General features: G+C 38.5%; 1 protein-coding gene across 3 annotated transcripts; it reads right to left on the bottom strand.

Moving 5' to 3' along the window:
* Positions 1–1,419: 1,419 nt before the first annotated feature.
* On the bottom strand, positions 1,420–17,746 carry LOC119805547 (solute carrier family 22 member 19-like). Of its 3 annotated transcripts, none has more exons than XM_038317506.2 (10): positions 17,123–17,745; positions 14,871–14,974; positions 14,345–14,499; positions 14,075–14,243; positions 13,408–13,531; positions 10,292–10,407; positions 8,760–8,974; positions 7,235–7,343; positions 2,779–2,982; positions 1,420–1,651 (listed from the first exon to the last, which is right to left on the bottom strand). In XM_038317506.2, the coding sequence occupies exons 1-10, from the start codon at positions 17,522–17,524 to the stop codon at positions 1,555–1,557; spliced, it is 1,695 nt and encodes a 564-aa protein (XP_038173434.1). In that variant the 5' UTR covers positions 17,525–17,745; the 3' UTR covers positions 1,420–1,554. The 3 variants fall into 3 exon arrangements, with proteins under 3 accessions (XP_038173434.1, XP_038173442.1, XP_038173448.1); XM_038317514.2 differs by having other exon boundaries at positions 1,420–1,604; positions 17,123–17,744; XM_038317520.2 differs by lacking the exons at positions 10,292–10,407; positions 13,408–13,531 and having other exon boundaries at positions 17,123–17,746.
* Positions 17,747–20,432: the final 2,686 nt, after the last annotated feature.

The raw sequence follows: 20,432 nt of genomic DNA, 5'->3' as shown, positions 1-20,432 counted from the left end.
TCCTGCCATCTATTTCTCCTGGGTGAGTTTGTTTCTTTTTGTTCTAGTTTTCAAATGATCTGTTAACTCACTGGTGTGGGATTTTTCAGCTTCTTTATGTAGGTATTTAATGCTTATGAACTTTTCTCTTAACACTGCTTTAATTGTTTCCCATAAATTTGGGTATGTTGTGTGATCATTTTCATTGAATTTTAGGAAGTCTAATTTCTTCCTTTGTTTCTTCCTTGACTCATTGATGATTCAGGTGAGGATTGTTTAATTTCCATGTGTTTGTGGGCTTTCTGGAATTAGTGTTGCTGTTGAATTCTAATTTAAGACATGGTGATCCGATAAGATACATGGGGTTAATCCAGTTTTTTTTTTTTTGTATCTGTGGAGGTTTGCTTTTTTTTTTTTTTTACCCAGTACGTGGTCAGTTTTTGAGACTGTTCCATGAGGTGTAAACTTTGGTGTAACACAGACCATGGACATAAACACAGACTCCAGCTGAAGTAAGACTATGAACCCATGACCCTTGGTGGGTACCTTAGGCCTAGACATCCTCAAGACAGCCTAGACCATAGACATATGAGTGGCCCTCAGTGCAACCCAGGACTCAGTAATCAATATAGACACCAGAAACAGGAGGACCACAGATCCAAATATGGACCTGAGTAACAACACGGACCTGGATGTAACCGTGGTTTTAGGTGATAGGACAGACAATGGACAACTGTAAGGCCTTTGGTGGTACCTCAGACCGTGTACATTAACAGAGACCATGGCTACAATAGGTCCATGGACCCAGATATAGCCTTCAGCATCAACCTGGATCAGAACATCACCATGATCACAGGTGGCAGTACAGGATACTCAGGTCAATTTGGTTCTCAGTGGTATCATGGCTCCCAGAAAACTGAACTGCCTCAAACAATAGCACAGACCATAGATAATCTGAGTGGCCCTTGGTGGGCACATGGGCCATGAACATCAATTCAGATCTCAGCTCTGACAGGGCCATGGACCAGGACATGATCTTTGGTGGCAGTGAGGACCTAGACATCCCCGTGGTCTGAGATGGAATCGCAGGCTATTTAAATTCGTATGACCACAGTGACAGCAAGGCACCAAAGCTTAACTTGGCTTCAGGTAGCAGCAAAAGGCTCTGCATACCTGCCTCTTCTTCACAGCCATTAAATCACCAGTTCCACTTCCATCCACAGCACGTGAACTGCTGCACTTCTCTTTCTCTCCCATCTTTGTACCAAGTACTCTATCTTTCCCATGTTTCCATTATATGTTTGTTTATTGTAGTGGCAACTACTGCCCCAACACATGGAGCCAGGACGGGCACTTGTGTGGCATCTTCACATTGCTTATTTTGAATAATAATAGGTGTTTTAAAAATGATAATTTAATAAAACAGTATAAAATACAATCCATATTTGTATCAGTGTTTAATGAAAAGCTTGCTAATATCTAGGAATGATACTAGTACACTGCATTCTGAGTGACATTTTTTCTTTATCCTGTTCTTTGAGCAGAGGCCAATTCCCACAGTTCCTTAAAATGATGTCACTTTGATGATGGCACCTTCCTCCCTTGCTTGTCTTGAACCTTTCCACCTAGAACACACACACACACAACAAATACCATCAAAATGTAGATGGACCTGAAATGACAGAGAATAAAGGGCATCTCCTGAATTCATAAGAGAAATCTTATCCTTTACCCTTTAGCTTTTGTAAAAATCTAAGATTCCTATAAAGGACTTGAGTAAATCTGGGAAATAAAAAACAATTATTTCCTAGTAAGTTCTATGAGTTAGCTTTGTTACTTACTACCTTGGTGGTCATAATATTCTCCAAGGAGGTTTAAAGGAAAAAAGCACAGGAAACACATAAAAATTTTAAAATCCTGCCTATCCTTTTATGTTTAATCTTGTTATTGACCTTGTTATTCTTTCTGTTGTGAACATTTCATACTTAATGAAACCAAGATGGTGTGACATTCACAGCAAAGAAAATAGTCCTTCCCTCAGATGCACTGTGACCTGTGTCCAGTTCTATCTCTTCTACGTTATTCATTGATCATGGTGGACCCCCAAACCTCCAGAAACTACCAGTTTCAGACAGCTTACTAGCACTCATTGATCTGATAGATTATTCTGATTCTGAAGGATGAAATGCCATTTGTATTTTTGCATACTTGTGAAATATAGGCAAAAATAGCTGTTTCGTGGGTAAATGGTTAGGCTCAATGTATTGTTTCCTGCAGAAGAAGAAGGCCCTGGGTTCAAATAATAGGTAATAGTGTGAAAAACTGGGCATGGGCACAAATGCTTCTAATTGCAGTATTGTGGGAAGAAGAGACAGAATTATCACTGGTTCTCTTTAGATTCCATCCCATCTCCGGGTTCATTGATAGACTCCTCAGAACTGAATACCTACGGCCCTTTGCTGGCCTCTCCATACATATATATGTTACACATTAACACATATACTTCATGTGTTTTATGTGAAGGCAGAGTGGGAAGAAGACCAATTTTTTAAACTTTTATCAAGAAATCTCTGGGTGAATCCTAGTAGAGCTGGTCTTTGTTCTAAAGAAATCCAAGCAGATTTGTATCTACATTTTGAATGGATACAGGGAAGACTCCTGTGAGAAACTGACCAAATGGGGAAAAGTCTAGATGTCTGACTGCTTGGGAGACAGATGGGCTGAATGCTATTTCACTTTTCATGTCACAGACCATTGGCACACAAATCCCCCTAAATGGGAGCTAGAGGTGTTACTCACTCATTTTCCACATCTTGGATGGAGTCAGGCAGAGGCTGATTCTTGGTCTCAGGAAGGAGAAGAGGGATAAAGCAACTAATGAAGGAGAAAACTCCATAGATGATCCAGGGTATGGAGGCAGAGTACATCGTGAGGATCATAAAGAGGGGAGTAAGGGCTGCCCCCACATTAGTAGCAATTCCAATGACTCCTAATGCTCTTGCCCTTGAAACATAAAACAGAATTTTTAAAAAAATTAGCAAAATTGAATTTACTGTATTGGGACTTAGCATCCTGCATTGTTATGAGAATCAATGTGTAGTTTATTAGAAATTAAGGTTGCTGGTAATTACTTTGCTTTGGAAATTTTAGCTCTTTTTTCATTATGCATAACAATCCAAGTTGTCACTCCCTTCCTTCCCCCCATTTCCTCCACATACCTTCCACCCAACCTCCATCCAATCCTCAGAGAGGGTAAGGCACATCAACAAAATAGAAACACAGAAAACAATCCAAAGAATCAATGAAACAAAGAGCTGGTTCTTTGAGAAAATTAACAAGATTGACAAACCCCTATCCAAACTAATCAAAAGTCAGGGAGAGAACACTCAAATTAACAAGATCAGAAAAGAAAAGGGGGACATAACAACAGACACTGAGGATATTCAGAGAATTATTAGGTCTTACTACAAAAGCCTGTATGCCACAAAATTGGAAAATGTAAAAGAAATGGACTTTTTTTTCTTTTTTTTCCAGTTTATTTATTTTTTATTAAAAATTGCCATCTCCTCCCCTCCTCCTCCCCCTTCCCTCCCCTCCCCTCCACCCACACCCCCACTCCCACCTTCCTGGACCTGGGGGGAGTTGGGAGGACCCTGGACTCAACATAGTGTAGAGAAATGGACATTTTTAAACATAAGTACCATATACCAAAATTAAATCAAGACCAAGTGAACGATTTAAATAGACTCATAAAACAGTATAGAAGCTGTCATCAAAAACCTCCCAATAAAAAAAAACCCAGACCAGATGGTTTTAATGCAGAATTCTACCAGAACTTCAAAGAAGAGCTAATACTTATACTCCTTAATGGGTTTCACGTAATAGAAACAGAAGAGTCATTGCCAACTCTTTTTATGAAGCTACAGTTACCCTGATACAAAAACCACACAAAGACTCAACCAAGAAAGAGAATTACAGACCAATCTCACTCATGAACATCGCTGTAAAAATTCTCAATAAATACTGGCAAACCGATTCCAAGAACACATCAAAAAAATCATCCATTATGATCAAGAAGTCTTCATCCCAGAGATGCAGGGCTGGTTCAACATACAAAAATCTACCAATGTAATACATCATATAAATAAACTGAAAGAAAAAAACCATATGTTCATTTCATTAGATGCTGAAAAAGCATTGACAAAATTCAACACCCCTTTATGATAAAGGTCTTAGAGAGATTAGAGATACAAGGATCATATCTAAATATAATAAAAGCAATATACAGCAAGCCGACAGCTAACATTAAATTAATGATTAAATGGAGAGAAACTCAAGAACATTCCACTAAAATCAGGAACAAGACAAGTCTGTCCACTCTCTCCATATCTCTTCAATATAGTGCTTGAAGTTCTAGCAATAGGAATAAGAAAACATAAGGAGATCAAGAGGATTCAAATTGGAAAGAAAGAAGTCAAACTTTTGTTATTTGCAGATGATATGATAGTGTACATAAGTGACCCCAAAAACTTTCCCAGAGATCTTCTACAACTGATAAATACCTTCAGTGATGTGGCACAATACAAGATCAACCCCCAAAAAATCAGTAGTCCTCCTTTACACAAAGGATAAAGAAATGGAGAAGGAAATCAGAGAAGCATCACCTTTCATAATAGCCACAAATAGCATAAAGTATCTTGGGGTAACACTAACCAAGGAAGTGAAAGATCTATTTGACAAGAACTTTAAGGCTTTGAAGAAAGAAATTGAAGAGTATACCAGAAAGTGGAAGGATCTCCCATGCTCTTGGATTGGTAGGATCAACATAGTAAAAATGGCAGTTTTACCAAAGGCAATCTACAGATTCATTGCAATCCCCATCAATATCCTAACAAAATTCTTCACAGTCCTTGAGAGAACAATAATCAACTTTATATGGAAAAACAAGAAAAAGTCAAACTTTTGTTATTTGCAGATAATATGATAGTGTACATTAGTGACCCCAAAACTCTACCAAAGAACTCCTACAGCTGATAAATACCTTCAGTGATGTGGCAGGTTACAAGATCAACTCAAAAAAAATCAGTGGCCCTCCTATACACAAAGAACAGAGAAGTAGAGAGGAAAATCAGAGAAACTTCACCTTTTACGATAGCCATAAATAACATAAAGTATTTTGGGGTAACTCTAACCAATGAAGTGAAAGATCTATTTGACAAGAACTTTAAGGCTTTGAAGAAAGAAATCCTTTGAAGAGGACACCAGAAAATGGAAGGATCTCCCATGCTCTTGGATTGGTAGGATCAACATAGTAAAAATGGTAGTTTTACCAAAGGCAATCTATAGACTCACTGCAATCCCCATCAAAATCCCAACAAAATTCTTCACAGACCTTGAGAGAACAATAATCAACTTTATATGGAAAAACAAAAACCCAGGATAGCCAAAACAATCCTATACAATAAAGGAACTTCTGGAGGCATTACCATCTCTGACCTCAAACTCTATTACAGAGCTACAGTAATGAAAACAGCTTGGTATTGGCATAAAAACAGAGGTGTTGACCAATGGAATCAAATCAAAGATCTGGATATTAATCCACAAACCTATGAACACCTGATTTTCGACAAAGGAGCTAAAATTATACAATGGAAGAAAGAAAGCATCTTTAACAAATGGTGCTGGCATAACTGGATGTCAACCTGTAGAAGAATGAAAATAGATTCATATCTATCACCATGCACAAAACTCAAGTCCAAATGGTTTAAAGACCTCAATATAAATCTGACCACAGTGAACCTGATAGAAGAGAAAGTGGGAAGCAGTCTGCAACACATGGGCACAGGAGACCACTTTCTATGTATAACCCTAGCAGCACAGACAATAAGGGCAACATTGAATAACTGGGACCTCCTGAAACTGAGAAGCTTCTGTAATGCAAAGGACACTGTCATTAAGACAAAAAGACAACCTACTGAATGGGAGAAGATCTTCACCAACCCTGAATCAGACAAAGGTCTGATCTCCAAAATATATAAAGAACTCAAGAAACTCTAATTAACCCAATTTAAAAATGGGGTACTGAACCGAACAGAGAATTCTCAACAGGAGAAGTTAAATGGCCAAGAGACACTTAAGGTCATGTTCAACCTCCTTAGCAATCAAGGAAATGCAAATCAAAACAACTTTGAGATACCATGTTATACCTGTCAGAATGGCTAAAATCGAAAACACCAATGATAGCCTTTGCTAGATAATGTAGAGTAAGGGGAACAGTCATCAATTGTTGGTTGGAATGCAACCTTGTGCAATCACTTGGAAATCAGTGTGGTGGTTTCTCAGGAAATTGGAAATCAATCTACCTCAGGATCCAGCAATACCACTCTTGGGAATATACCCAAGAGATGCCCAATCATACTACAAAAGCATCTGTTCAACTATATTCATAGCAGCATTATTTGTAATAGCCAGAACCTGGAAACAACCTAGGTGCCTCTCAATGGAAGAATGGATAAAGAAAGTGTGAATATATATGCATTAGAGTACTACTCAGAGGTAAAGAAAACAATGACATGCTGAATTTTGCATGCAAATGGATGGAAATAGAAAACACTATCCTAGGTGAGATAACCCAGACCCAAAAAGATGAATATGGTATGTACTCACTCATTTGTGAACTCTAGCCATAAACCAAGGACATTAAGCCTATAGTTCACAAGCCTAGAGAAGCGAAATAACAAGGTGAACCCAAAGAAAAACATATATAGATCCTCCTGGAAATTGGAAGCAAACTAGATTGCCGGCCAAAAGTTGTGAGCATAAGGGTGGGAGTGAGGTTGTTGGAAGGAGAGAGGGGGAGAGGGAAGGGAGAAGGGAAGGATTGGCAAGAACTTGGGGGAGTGGGAGGGTGGAGTTGAAGGAAGGGCGGATATAGGAGCAGGGAAGAAGATACCTATATTAAGGGATCCATTTTAGGATTGGCAAGAGACTTGGCTCTAGAGGGGATCCCAGCTGTTCATGGGGATGTCCCCAGCTAGGTCCTTGAACAGCAGAGGAGAGGGTGCCTGAACTGTCCTTGCCCCACTATCGCACTGATGATTATCTCGAATATCACCATAGAATCTTAGTCCGGCTGGATGGAGATAAAGACAGAGACCCTCATCAGAGCAACGGACTGAGCTCCCAAGGTCCAGTTGTAATCACTACAGTTGATCACTGCTGATAGCTACCCAGGTGTTTACACCAAGTCATGTACCTGATCACAGTGGGGATTAGCTCATTTATGTGTAGATTATTACCACTAACAGCCGCATACATATTTGCTCCGGTCAGTGTTATCAAAACTCCACGCAGTATCTGCATTTCTGTGAAGAGGAAAATCAGGAACAGTGGTCATTGTCAGATGAAGGAAATTGCTTTCCACCCCCTAAGGGTGGAATATAAAGTGGAAAAAATACACAGAGGTAAACGTCCACAGTTACGATTAATTTAAGAGAGGTGATCTATCTCCGTGTACTGGTTTATGGAGAATCCATACTTGTGGCAAACTTCAGGAGCAGAGAGCTTAATGAAACTAAGGAGATACTAATCAACTTTCATCTTTTCTACCCACTACCTCACTGCCCTTCCAACATAATGAATGGCTTTCATGGGAAAATTAATGCGGCCTGTGTACACATTCAAACACTCAGCCAGAATATGACATGGATAAGAATGATTGGAGGGTGAACACGACCAGAGTACATTTTATATACACCTGCGTGAATGTCAAAAGCAAAAGTAAATGTTCTGAAAACAGAATAAACATTAGAAGAATAGAAGTTGTATTTCTCATGGCACTTGCATTTTGAGAGACTCCAAATATTCACACAAGATGTTCATTCATTTTTCAATGCTCAATAAGACAGATGTAGACAAGCTGGGGATCAACTCTGTTTTAAAGAGTGTTTCAAGATTCAAGAATAAGGACTTCTAGGACAATCATCAGCGTTTTTATAGAGCCATTTTCTATTAACTAAGAAAAGTCTCAAAAACTTGAACATTGGAAGGTGTTTTGAGAAAAGGCAAGAGACAGGAGTTGCTGCTGATACTCAAGAGTCATGGAGATTTAAAACATATCCTGAGTTTCAGCAAAACTTAAAGACTGCCTGGGTACTCATTGCATGCATCCACTTATCTCCACAATTGAAGTCTGGCAGTCCTGCTGCCTTTCCCACTCCTACTGTCTTGCACTTGGTTTGCACTTCAGTACAAGCAATATTTAGTATCTTGATACAACTTTCATAACTAGGTTGTACTTGTAGTGACCCAAGAGTCATAACTGCATTCATACAGCTTGCAAAACATCTTGTCACTGAAGTTGAAGCGATGAGACTCAGTGGGACAGACCAAGTGTCATTACTGCTATGAAAATATTATTGAGCTTGAATGAGGTAGGGGCAGATACTCCAGAGTGATTGCAGAGAGGACAATGAAGCAGAAAATGATGTAATTACATTTTAATTTAAAATGTAACTAAACAGTGAGCAAATGATCCATTACTGACCTGCAGATACTTTGGTATAAATGGCTTCATGTTCCAGATACTTTCACATATTTAAACCAAACTTATTGATTTTTGTCTCTTCTCTCAGTATGTGAGTGGAAGAATATTCCTCAATGTCTGGTTACAGAAAATTCTCTGGATGTGTTTTTTTCTCATAAATAGTAATGACCTGCAAACCACTGAGGAAAGGGGACTGGATATTTTTTCCCCCTTTCACCATAAACTCTCTATTTACCTTCAGGAGCAGACACTGTGGCCAGCATGGAGATTCCCAACAGGAAAGAGAAAAAAAATTGGCTTATTCTACGGCCAATGTGATTCAGCAAAAACATTGCAGCAAAAGAGGCTGGGATGGATGATGCAGCAGTGAGACACTGCATTAGGAAGACATTACTTTTCAGGTGCTGAAGATGGATGGTAAATCCAAATACAGGTATCGCTGCTGTAAATCTGTAAGAAACAAAGAGGAAAGTCACATATACTACTTAGGATTCATGTCCAAAAGCAAGAATATGATTATCCCCAGAAGTTTGTTTTATTGATAAAGTATAATAACCTATCTGTATTTTGGAATATTTACTTGACTGATAATTTAATAATGATTATGAAATCATCATATGTAGACATGTGGTATCATTACTGTTGGATTTTAAGGAGAGGTAGAGACTTTGTGGGAGGCACAATAGATTCAGTTAGGTTTTTAAAGATTTTTTCCCCTATAACTTGAACTTAGTAATGATTATAACTTTTCAATTTTAAAAATATTTTGTTTATACAAGAGAATCATATACAGTGCTTTTTGATGACATTCTTCCTCAATTCTTTCTCATAACTTCTCCCAGGTCCACAAGCACATTCTTACCACTCCAAGATTCATGGTCTTTTTGTTTTTCATTAAAAATAGATTTTTTTATACGATATATTCTGAATAAGCTCTCCCTCCCCCAACTCCTCCCAGTTCTTCTTCACTTTCCCTTACATGTGGGACTTCACTCTTACTGTTTCTCATTAGAAAATACACAGGTATCTAATGAATCACAATATACTATGGTAAGATAAAGCATAAATAATTCAGATTAGGACAAGATAAACAAAGAAAAGGAAAAGAACAAAAGAGGAAAGCAAAAGAAACACATATAGATGCAGAGTTACATGTTCACACACACAGGTTATCCCATAAAAACAAAATACAGGACTCCATAATGTATACATAAATGACTTGTAAGATAAAAACAAAATGCCCTGACACAACATTATGAGACAGAAAAAAATCCCTCCAAACATACCATTGAGCCAGATTTGTGTTGGTCACATACTGTTGGGAATGGTACTTGCCCTTAAGATTGGTTCTTTTCTCTGTTGAAATACCCTTGGAGGAAACTCATTTTTTATTTGCAAGTAAACTGGACCCTCCCGTGGCCCTAACTGGGCTTTCTTCAAGTGAGGATATTATAACTTTGCGTTTGTTTGTATTAAGTGAAATGTATATACTTGTATAATTTACATTTGAAATTTTGTCTCCTTTAAAATGGAAAATGGTGAGCACAGAGAAGTCTGGAATATGATTGAAGATTCATCATGAGTCTGTGTTGATAAATATGTCAGGGTGCTGTAGACATACCCCTTACTGTATAATTAGTTCTGTATTTCTATATTCAAAACCCCTTGAATGGCAGAAGACATAGAAATCCCATATTTTTATCTTCAACTTGGTTGTTGGGAAAATTCATTTTTATACTGTTTTAAGAGTCACCATGTGAAGCCTACCTCAAAAGGCACAGGAGAAATATACGCTTTCGCAAATTGGGGGTACGGAATAAGTCACACAGAGCAGGTTTTATTTGTGCTGCCTCCAGCTCTTCCCTCATGGTGGTTCTCACAACCTTCAGCAACAGCATCAAGAACAGTTTAGTTCTCACAAAATGATGAGCACTCACAGAATACCAGAGTAGTATCTACTAGTTCTGTCTAGTGGAAAACACAAACATCAGGGGACCTAAGGAAAGCATGATCAAAGGAAGAAGAAGTGAGAGCCAAGTAGATAAAGGAAACTCATGCCTTTTCTAGAGAGGATCCTCGAAACAGTATGTGGCTACAGAATGTTGACACTAAGTGAAGAGTTATTAAGAATCTTGTCAAAAACTCCAGTCATACCAGAATGAATTTGAATGGCATAGCAAATTATTATAGTTCTCTCATATGTGCATTCATGTGTGTGCACATGTCTGCCTGGGTTTTTTTGCTTTATTTCTGTGTATCTCATTCTTCTTCAACGAGTGTCCCATGTCTAGTCATTACCTTTCTTGGTTGGAAAACAGACTCAGAAAAATGAATTCCTTTCAATGTCTTTGTTTCCATTTTAGAGTCCTGATATTTGAAAGAATACATAGTGTGATACTGAGATGTTGGTTCTCTGGCTGGTTGTATGTTTCAGAGCCTGAGGAACTCTTAAGAAGTAAAGATTAAGCCGGGCGGTGGTGGCGCACGCCTTTAATCCCAGCACTCGGGAGGCAGAGGCAGGCGGATCTCTGTGAGTTCGAGACCAGCCTGGTCTACAAGAGCTAGTTCCAGGACAGGCTCTAAAGCTGCAGAGAAACCCTGTCTCGAAAAAACCAAAAAAAAAAAAAAAAGAAGTAAAGATCACCTCATGGGGGTGGTCCTTTAAATAGGGTAGCTGGCCTTTAGTTATGGCTTCTTGGTCTACCATGATGTAACAAGCCTTTACCACAAACTCCTGTCTCAAGTATTGCCATGCCTGTTCACTATGGTTAACTGATTGTTGTCAATCTGTGAGCACAAATCCTTTTTACTCCATTTTGTTGTTTCTGACATGAATATTGCTCATGGAGATCTTGGTTACAGCAAAGCAAAAGTAGACAACAAAATAAATTGGTACCATATATGAAGTTGTTATTTTGAAAAATCTGACCATGCCTGTGGTTTGGTGATGGATTTTGGGAAAGGTTTCAGAGGCTAAGTAGAGAAGATGTTTCTTGTGGAAGTTCTGTATGCTGAAATGCTGATACAAATCTGAACAGTGAAGACATTCTCCATGAGACTTCAGATGGGAAAGGGCATTTCACTGAGAATTTGGGAGGAGGAAATTTATCTTCCCATTTTGAGGAACAACAGAAACAACAATAGAAACAACAACAAATTCTGGCAGTATTCTTGCTATGTTCTGAAAATTTGATAGAGACTGATGTCAAAGCTGTGTACTAATTTGTTGACAAATTAAAATTTTGAGACTGCACAGCATTTAGGCTGTGACATGCTGAAGAGCAGAAGGTAATGAGTGCCTATTTTGAGCCAGGTTCCATTTTATATACTCTAAGACCCAACCTCAAGTCTGGTTCTTTGTCCTTTAGTGTAGATTTTACATCTTCAGTTAATGTCATCAAGATAATCCCACAGAGGAATGATGAGAGGGTGAATTAAACTAAGTCATCCCCACAGATGTGTCTGGAAGTTTTCTCCTAGGTGATCTTGTTGAAGTGCAATCAAAGTTAACCATCATGGCTCTACTTTTTGTCAACTTGACATCAGAACGCATCATCTTTGAGCCATAACTTGCCACATCTTATTTCTATATTTTGATAGGCAATGACTCTATAGGTAAATATAAATACAAGGCTCATCTGCGACTCAATTGGGTCTCTTTTTTTCTGAGAGCCTGTCAAATGCTTCTTTATTTTGGAAATCATATTACCAATGCTTTTACCTTCATAACTCAAAATTTTATATAAAAATACATGATTTCCTTCTAGTCAAGGGAACAGAACAAACATTCCCATTTCAAAAGAGAAGAGTAGGTATATAACGACAAACTAATGCAAGGCTGAAACTCAGAAGGGAAAACATTTAATTCTGCAGGTCCATATCCAGCATCTAGTGCTCATAATAGAATCTTCTGATCACTAAAGAAATTTAAGTAGTCTTTAAATGTCTTTGTTCATAGCCATATGTTAATACTCCTGTAAGCTTTAATAAAAAAGATTTTGCATTTATTGAGTAGCAGTCTTTGAAGACTCGCAACTGTCAAAGTAATAGGAGTAGGTGACTATTCAGTATCACCTCTAAGAGAAATGTCTTTTTCACTCCTTTCTAGGCTATAGAAACACCATGGAACGGGTGAAGGTAAGGTTCTTGAGAAGTGGTGGAAACTGTGTGATTCCGTTTTACAGACATGCATTGGACATTGGAACTCTGAGCTTTTATCACCTGTGTTTACCTGCTCAAGACCTGCTAAGGGTATGACAGTCAAAACACCGTTTTTGAGAGTAGATGGAATTTTGACAGAAGAACTCATAAGCCCTATCTCTGTTTCACAATCTGGGTGTAGTTAGTCATTGTTAATTCATAGGGCCTCACAAAGCCATACTCCCTCCTGAGGAAACATGGGCAGCTAATGGTTGTTGAGGGACAGATGGACATTTCTTCAGTAGTGGACCCACAGGTAAGTTGCCCATGTTTCTGCAGTTAAATCCTCAACATGTTTCAGTAAATGACCTTAATTAAACAAATTAGATCACAAAAAGGAAAAAAAATATCAAAAGACTAGGGTAATAGAAGGTAGAAATAGGATTTGTTAGGAAGTATATGAGAATCATCAGGTATGGTAATATTGAGGGGGTGAATCAAGGCAATATATGTATGTATAGAATTTCAGACTTAATGAATTAATTATGTATAACTTATATGTTCCAATAAAAAGTTTTAAACTGAAAGAAATATTAATGAAGGTTTTTTCTTACAAAGTCATCTTTGAATGAAAAAACTGCATTTAATGATTTAATAATAGGAAATTGTCTCTTGGGCAGTAACCCATACACTTGTGAACCTTGTGCTTCCTATATATCATAATGAGCTTGCATTATGCTCACCTCCATGGTTAAGGTGTCTCCAGAATTCTTCATTCCGTTCATACATGCAGCTTTTCTAAGTTCCTGTAAGCCCTTCTGGGGTTTGTTGGTCACAATCAGCCACCTAGCTGACTCAGACAACCACCTACTCAAAAAGATATTGTTCATATTTCTCAAGGAGTCATATTACTATATACTAAATTTATTCTTGAGCAGTTTTATTAAAATTTTAATATTTGTCAGTCATTCAATTATAACAAGATGTATAATCTTATATCATGAGGTACATTACCTAGGAAAACAGGAAATGATCAGCCATTCAGTGCACCTGTATTCCTAGAATGTAGACCTGGAGCCACACTGGTCTGTCCCCTCACATGGATACAGATTTTACTGAAAGTCATACAACTGAATGTGAGGGGCATTTCATCAGATAATTTCCATATTTCTTGTTCAGTTGTAGGGAATTCTTATTTATCTTATGTCTGTGTCTTAAATTAAGAACCCCTGAATACATTTTCCTTAATTATATCACCCACATGAGCAACTAAATTTTGTCTTTGGGACACAATAAGACTGACACACATATGAGCTCACAGAGATGGTGACAAATGCATTTCTTATATACTGATTTAACAGATATGGTCATCTCAGGATTTCAAAACAGAGGAGGAAAGAACACTCATACCTTGTGGGTATAAGGAGGAAAAATATCGGCACAGACACTACCAGCTGGAGGTGGCGCCAGTTTCGAAATACAAATGCCAGGCCTGACATTAGTATGAGTCCAAAACATTGAGCACACGTTAACAGTGTTGTGACCAAGGCTTTGAATTTATGGCTTGTCCATTCTATCACTGAAAGGAAAGAAAAATGAACCTTGATTTCTACCATGGGTGGGAAGGATATCCACATCAAAGAAAAGGTTGAACAATGTCCATCAAAAACTCTGACTTACTGAGCAAAACACTATTTGTGTATATGGGTAAGAAACAAAGCCCTGTTAGGAAGCGAAGCGAGCAGTAGATGAGGAAGGTGGGAGCCACAGCTGTACAGGTCCCACTGATGGCCATCAGCAGTAAAGCACATATGAAGATTAACCTCCTCCCAAACCTGAGGAAAAGACAAAGATTCCATCAGGAAAACAAACAGTTGTTGTTAAAAATAACAGACCAAAAACATTTTGTGTAATCCCCGTGATTAACTTTTCTCATTTTCTAAATCATCTCTATCATATTGTCTTAAAGTTTCTTGAACTTCTTCCATGTCTAATAAGAATTAATTCTGTGTCAACACAACACATAGACTTTTAAACACTAACAGAAATATTTGTTTGTGTTTAGTGATCTCCAGGGTCAAAGGTACAGATAAAGGAACAAATCAGCAAGGACTGTTTTTTTAAAGAGTGAGTGAGTTGTAGCTGATGAAAATACTCACATGAAAATACTCACATGCAGAGAGAGCTGCAAAGCACAGACCCTCACCTGTCTGATAAGTGTCCACCTAGGAAAGGTCCTATCAAATTTCCAATCATGAATATAAATTTAGATACTGAACCCAGTACCTGAGATCCACACACCAGATCCCACTGGAAGAGAAAGAAATCAGCATGACAGACTGTCCTGTAAATGGTTCAAAATTTTTCAATGTGAACTTCCAAATCCTTACTCTCCAGCTTCCAATTTCATTATCACCTGACTTCTACCATCCAGTCTCAGCTTTAATAATTCTATTTTCTTAGGGAGGTTCCTGTATCCAAGTAGGTTGTAGTAGTGAGTTGTTACCTATGTTCAGAAATTGTCAAATGAGGTCCTAGAATACAATACTTCATGATCCTTAATTATTTTTTACGGGATCCTACGTATCAGGGCATAAACTCTTCCATGACTCCTCTTAGAGGAGAGCACAGATAGCACCTGTTCACTATCTTACTTATTTACTTGTATAGTTATGTCAATATAGAGAATGGAACTAAGGGCTCATGCATGGGTGCAATGAACTACAAACTACCCACTTTCAGGGGAATTTTTTTTTCAGTGCTCATTGCTAAATCTTGAACACTTGAGTATTTACTGCTCTAGATGCATTCTGTCATAAACTGCGTATTTAGCCATCACTGTAGCTTTCTACAACCCTCTAGATATTTTAAACTTGAAGTCAAAGCTGAATAATGGTGACTTGGCACAACACATGGGCAATTTAACTAATTAGACCCACAATAATTACATCTTTTACATACATTTCCTTACTATTATTTCATTCATTCTTAGAATTTCAAATGTGTATAGAAAGCAGTATGAAAATTTCAAACATTTATATTCCCTAAAACTCCAAGATGCCTGAACACATCCCTCTCCAAACTTCATGTCCTTTCTAATTTCTTTTCTTTTCTTTTTCTTTTTTTTTTTTTTTGCATTTCTGTTGCTTGGATAATATTTCCTATACGTGCTCTGGAGCATAGGTAACCTTGTACTGGCCTACCCCTAAAGTAAGATACTAGTCCCTGCCCCCAGGAACCAACAAATACTAACAGATCTTCAATGAAGCATGGGGAGTCCTGAGCTTTGCTCCCATCAATGCTGGAATTTTGATTGCTTGATATTGTGCAGGTCTTGTGTAAGCAATCACTGTTTCTGTGATTTCACGTATAAGGATGCTTTCTCTTTCAAATTCTTTTCATTACTCTTAAAAATTTAAATGAAAATACATTCACATCACTTCCATCCTTCTCTTTCCTCCCTCCAATCCCCACCTCCAGAACCTCCCTGAAGCATAGCCATAAAGTCTTATGGAAATTTACTCTTGAGTAAGCTAATGTTAAAATATAATTTAAAAGAAGGAACTTGAAAGAGGGTAGAATATTTGGGTGGCCAATGATTCTTGCCAAAGACCTGGGATGGTAAGGAGTAATCTCTGTACCAGGCATATGTAATAATAGTATATGTGTTACTGGTCAGGAAAGGTTCATAGGTATACAAAACAATACAAGGTGTTATTATTGCACATGGTTACCTACTGTAACTAAATGTTAAGGCCCTATTTCTGAAGACATAACACAAAATTTTTGCATGTCATAGAGAACACTGTAAAACCAAAATGGAAACTTTCTACTTGTTGGCTGCATTTCATAGTTCCAGATGTTGTGGTGTAGACTGCAGGTAGAGAAAAGATATCAATGGCCTTACCTAGCACTTTATCCTACATATGACAAAACCAACCTACAGGACAATATGGTCATTGTTGCACTAGGAAAATAATCATTTCTGATTGGATTTAAAGTTTCATACAGAGGCAGAAAGTCATATCTGATATTGTAAATCAACTTAGAATTCTATGGCTTGGAATGAAATAGGCACAGAAGAAGAAGAAGAAAAAGAAAAGAAGAAGAAGAAGGAAAAGAAGAAGAAGAAGAAGAAGAAGAAGAAGAAGAAAAAGAAAAAGAAGAAGAAGAAGAAGAAGAAGAAGAAGAAGAAGAAGCAGCAGCAGCAGCAGCAGCTATTATTTTGGTAAATGGTCCTTGTCAAATTTCCTTCTAAGTATAACTTCTTAATCTGAGGTCATTCCTTGAATGAAAGGATCAAAAACATACACCTTTATGTCAGATTCTTTAGATATTGAATATGATTCTTACGTTTTATTAGGTAATAACTAAGCTCAAAGAATATACACTATTTGTGCTATTGATGTCCTGTTATAATTAATGAGCTGAGGATTTGTTTTTATTGAAGTCACTTACCTCAGTGACAGTGGTGGAGAGGAAGGTACTTCTTTCATACACCCAACCATCCTCACAGGGCTCTGTGTCTGGTTCTGTTACATTGGAGAACGTGCCATTTAAATAAAGGAAATGCCACTGTGGTTGAACAAAGCGATGACACTTGTCTGGCCTGGAGTTAGAGTCCAGTGGGATGGAGATCCTCAGGAGGTCATCTTGGCTTAGGATCCCACTGTCCATGTCAGAGGCAGTATCATTATCAAGGATGTGGACCCAGCAGCGATGACCAGGGACGGCTGCCGTGAAGTTCTCCAAAACAATCTGAGGAGCCAAAATGACATTGCAGATCAGAAGGAAAGCTATCTGAAGGATCTGGAATCTCCCCATGTTTCCAACTCGATTCAAAAGATCCTGAAAAGCCATTGAGGCGGAATGACTGTCTCCAATGAGAAATAGAAATGCTTATAGCTATGGGAGTATAAACCTTTAAATAAATTAAATTTCTGTTTGACAGAAATACACTAAATATTGCTGATCTTGACCTCTTCTTAATATGACTGTCTTCATATAACATTAGTGTCATAGAACTGTGATGTATTGTTGGTATTAGGGAGAGAACTGTTTCCTAAAAAACTAACCAAAAAAAAACCTGTCAATACTTTTTCTGTTACTCAGTCTGTTAAACATTTATTTTCTGAGAGATTCTATTTACCACCTGCCATGGTTATCACTGGAAAATGAGCTGCAACTCCTGGAAAATAAAGCAGAGTTAATCATTTCCATTGCATGTGGCCATTGGTCAGATGTACAATTTTTAGGAACTATAGTGAAGTGTTTTCCATTTTCTCTTCCTTGGGAGTAATTTTCTTCATCTCCAATTTGTTTAATAGAGTTAATGAAAAGAATATGGAAGCTAATGCAAAGGAATTACAGTGCAATTCTCCACCCTTATTATATGACCTGATTTTGAGCAATTCATTCCCTCTGTAAAAATATTACTCAATGTTGTGGCAGACTTGACAAAGACAGAATCTTAAAGTTCACTGGTGCCAACATCACAGAGGAGAAGGAGTGGGAATAGGGATAGTTATGTAAAAGGAGAAAAGATTGTATTAAAATTTTCTTAATAAAAAAGTTTGATTATTCAAGTAGTAAATGTGAGAATAACTTTTGTTCTAACATCAGAAGAACAATAAGTGAAAGGTAAGTGCCAGAGATCTCACAGTTCAGTGAGTGACAGAGAGGCACACAAGGAGTTACACTATGCTATTTTAAATTCATCTCCATGTGTAGAACATATAAAACTATCTACCTACATACATACATATTTACACATGTGAATGAAGTTTGTTGGACAGGGGCTGTTACTACAAAGGTTAATCAAATGAATAGAACTTCAGTCATGTGGAGCAAAAAAAATGTTGCAGGTTCCGAGTCAAATTACTCAGGACCTTTGCTCATCCTTCTAATAACTGTTTACTGTCCTTACTATTTGTGAGAAATGACTTTGTGAGCATTAAGTATAGTCTTTGGACTGTACAAAAATCCCCATTTTCTGACAAATCTGATGCTGCCATCTAAAGGATCTGAGATCCATAGATGAGATTTTCATTTTTCTGTGACCCCCCTATCTGATGTAAAATGTCACGATTAATAAACTTTTTGTGAGTATAACACTGCAGGAAACTGATATAACACAGGAACATGGGATTTGGCATAGGCAAAATCTCAGGTTCTGGGATGCACTCGTTCATATTTGGGTCCATAGTGTCACTCTTTTTTTTTTAAATTGTGCTCATCATTTATTTATTTATTTATTTTCTTTTTTTTTCATGGTTTATTTTTTTATATTTAAAAATTTCCAACTCCTCCCCTCCTCTTCCCCCTTCCCTCCCCTCCCCTCCACCCATACCCCCCCTCCCTCCCTCTCCAGGCCAAGGAGCCATCAGGGTTCCCTACTCTATGTTAAGACCAAGGTCCTCCCAACTCCCCCCAGGTCCAGGAAGGTGATCAACCAAGCTGAGAAGGCTCCCACAGAGACCGTCCATGCAGAAAAATCAGAGCCCAGCGCCATTATCCTTTGCCTCTCAGTCAGCCCCCACTGTTGGCCACATTCAGAGAGTCCAGTTTGGTCGCATGTTCCATCAGTCCCATTCCAACTGGAGTTGGTGATCTCCCGTTAGTTCTGTCCCACCGTCTCCATGGGTGAACGCACCCCTCACGGTCCTGACTTTCTTTCTCATGTTCTCCCTCCTTCTGCTCCTCATCAGGACCTTGGGAGCTCAGTCCAGTGCTCCAATGTGGGGCTCTGTCATTTTCTTCATCTATCGCCAGGTGGAGGTTCTATGGTGATATGCAAGAAATTCATCAGTATGGCTATTGGAACTGGCCTTTTCAGGCTCTCTCTCCTCAGCTGCCCAAGGAACTAACTGGGGGCATCTCCCTGGAAACCTGGGAACCCCTCTAGGGTCAAGTCTCTTGACAACCCTCAGATGGCTCCCTAAATTAAGATATATGCTTCCCTGCTCCCATATCCACCCTTCCTGTATCCCAAGCCAAGAAACTGTGGAATATATACATGCTAGAATACTACTCAGCGGTAAAAAACAATGACATCTTGAATTTTGCATGCAATGGATGGAAATAAAAAACACTATTCTGAGTGAGGTAACCCAGACCCAAAAAGATGAACATGGGATGTACTCACTCATAATCGGTTTCTAGCCATAATTAAAGGACATTGAGCCTATAATTTGGGATCCTTGAGAAGCTAATAAGAAGGTGAACCCCCCAAAAAAGATATAGTAATCCTCCTGGATATTGGAAGTAGACACAATCATCATTTATTTAAATACTTAGTAAATATGGGTTTTTTTTCTTGGCAATTTTTTTCTCATTTTTTATTAAAGATTTCCATCTCCTCCCCTCCTCCTCCCCCTTCCCTCCCCTCCCTTCCGCCCATACCCCCACTCCCTCCCTCTCCAGGCCAAAGAGGCATCAGGGTTCCCTTCACTATGTTAAGTCCAAGGGCCTCCCAACTCCCCCTAAGTCCAGGAAGGTGAGCAACCAAACTGACAAGGCTCACAGTGAGCCCATCCATGCTGTAGACTCCAAGCCCATCGCCGTTGTCCTTGGTTTCTCAGTCCTCCTCCACCGTCAGCCACATTCAGGGAGTCCGGTTTGGTCACCTGTTCCATCAGTCCCATTCCAACTGGACTTGGTGGTCTCCCGTTAGTTCTGTCCCACCGTCTCAATGGGTGAACGCACCCCTCACGGTCCTGACTGGCCAAAAGACACTTAAGGGCATGCTCAACCTCCTTAGCAATCAGGG

Source organism: Arvicola amphibius, chromosome 1, assembly GCF_903992535.2.
Source record: "Arvicola amphibius chromosome 1, mArvAmp1.2, whole genome shotgun sequence".
In the NCBI taxonomy this organism is placed as follows: domain Eukaryota; kingdom Metazoa; phylum Chordata; class Mammalia; order Rodentia; family Cricetidae; genus Arvicola; species Arvicola amphibius.
This window is presented reverse-complemented; position numbering and strand designations above follow the sequence as displayed.

Coding starts and splice junctions, on each gene's coding strand:
- LOC119805547 (XM_038317506.2), bottom strand. CDS start 17,524: ATGGCTTTTCAGGATCTTTTGAATCGAGTTGGAAACATGGGGAGATTC. Junction 8,975..10,291: donor TTTCTCCTGTGCCTTTTGAG/GTAGGCTTCACA, acceptor TGTTTCTTACAG/ATTTACAGCAGCGATACCTG. Junction 1,652..2,778: donor ATCCAAGATGTGGAAAATGA/GTGAGTAACACC, acceptor CTGTCATTTCAG/GTCCATCTACATTTTGATGG.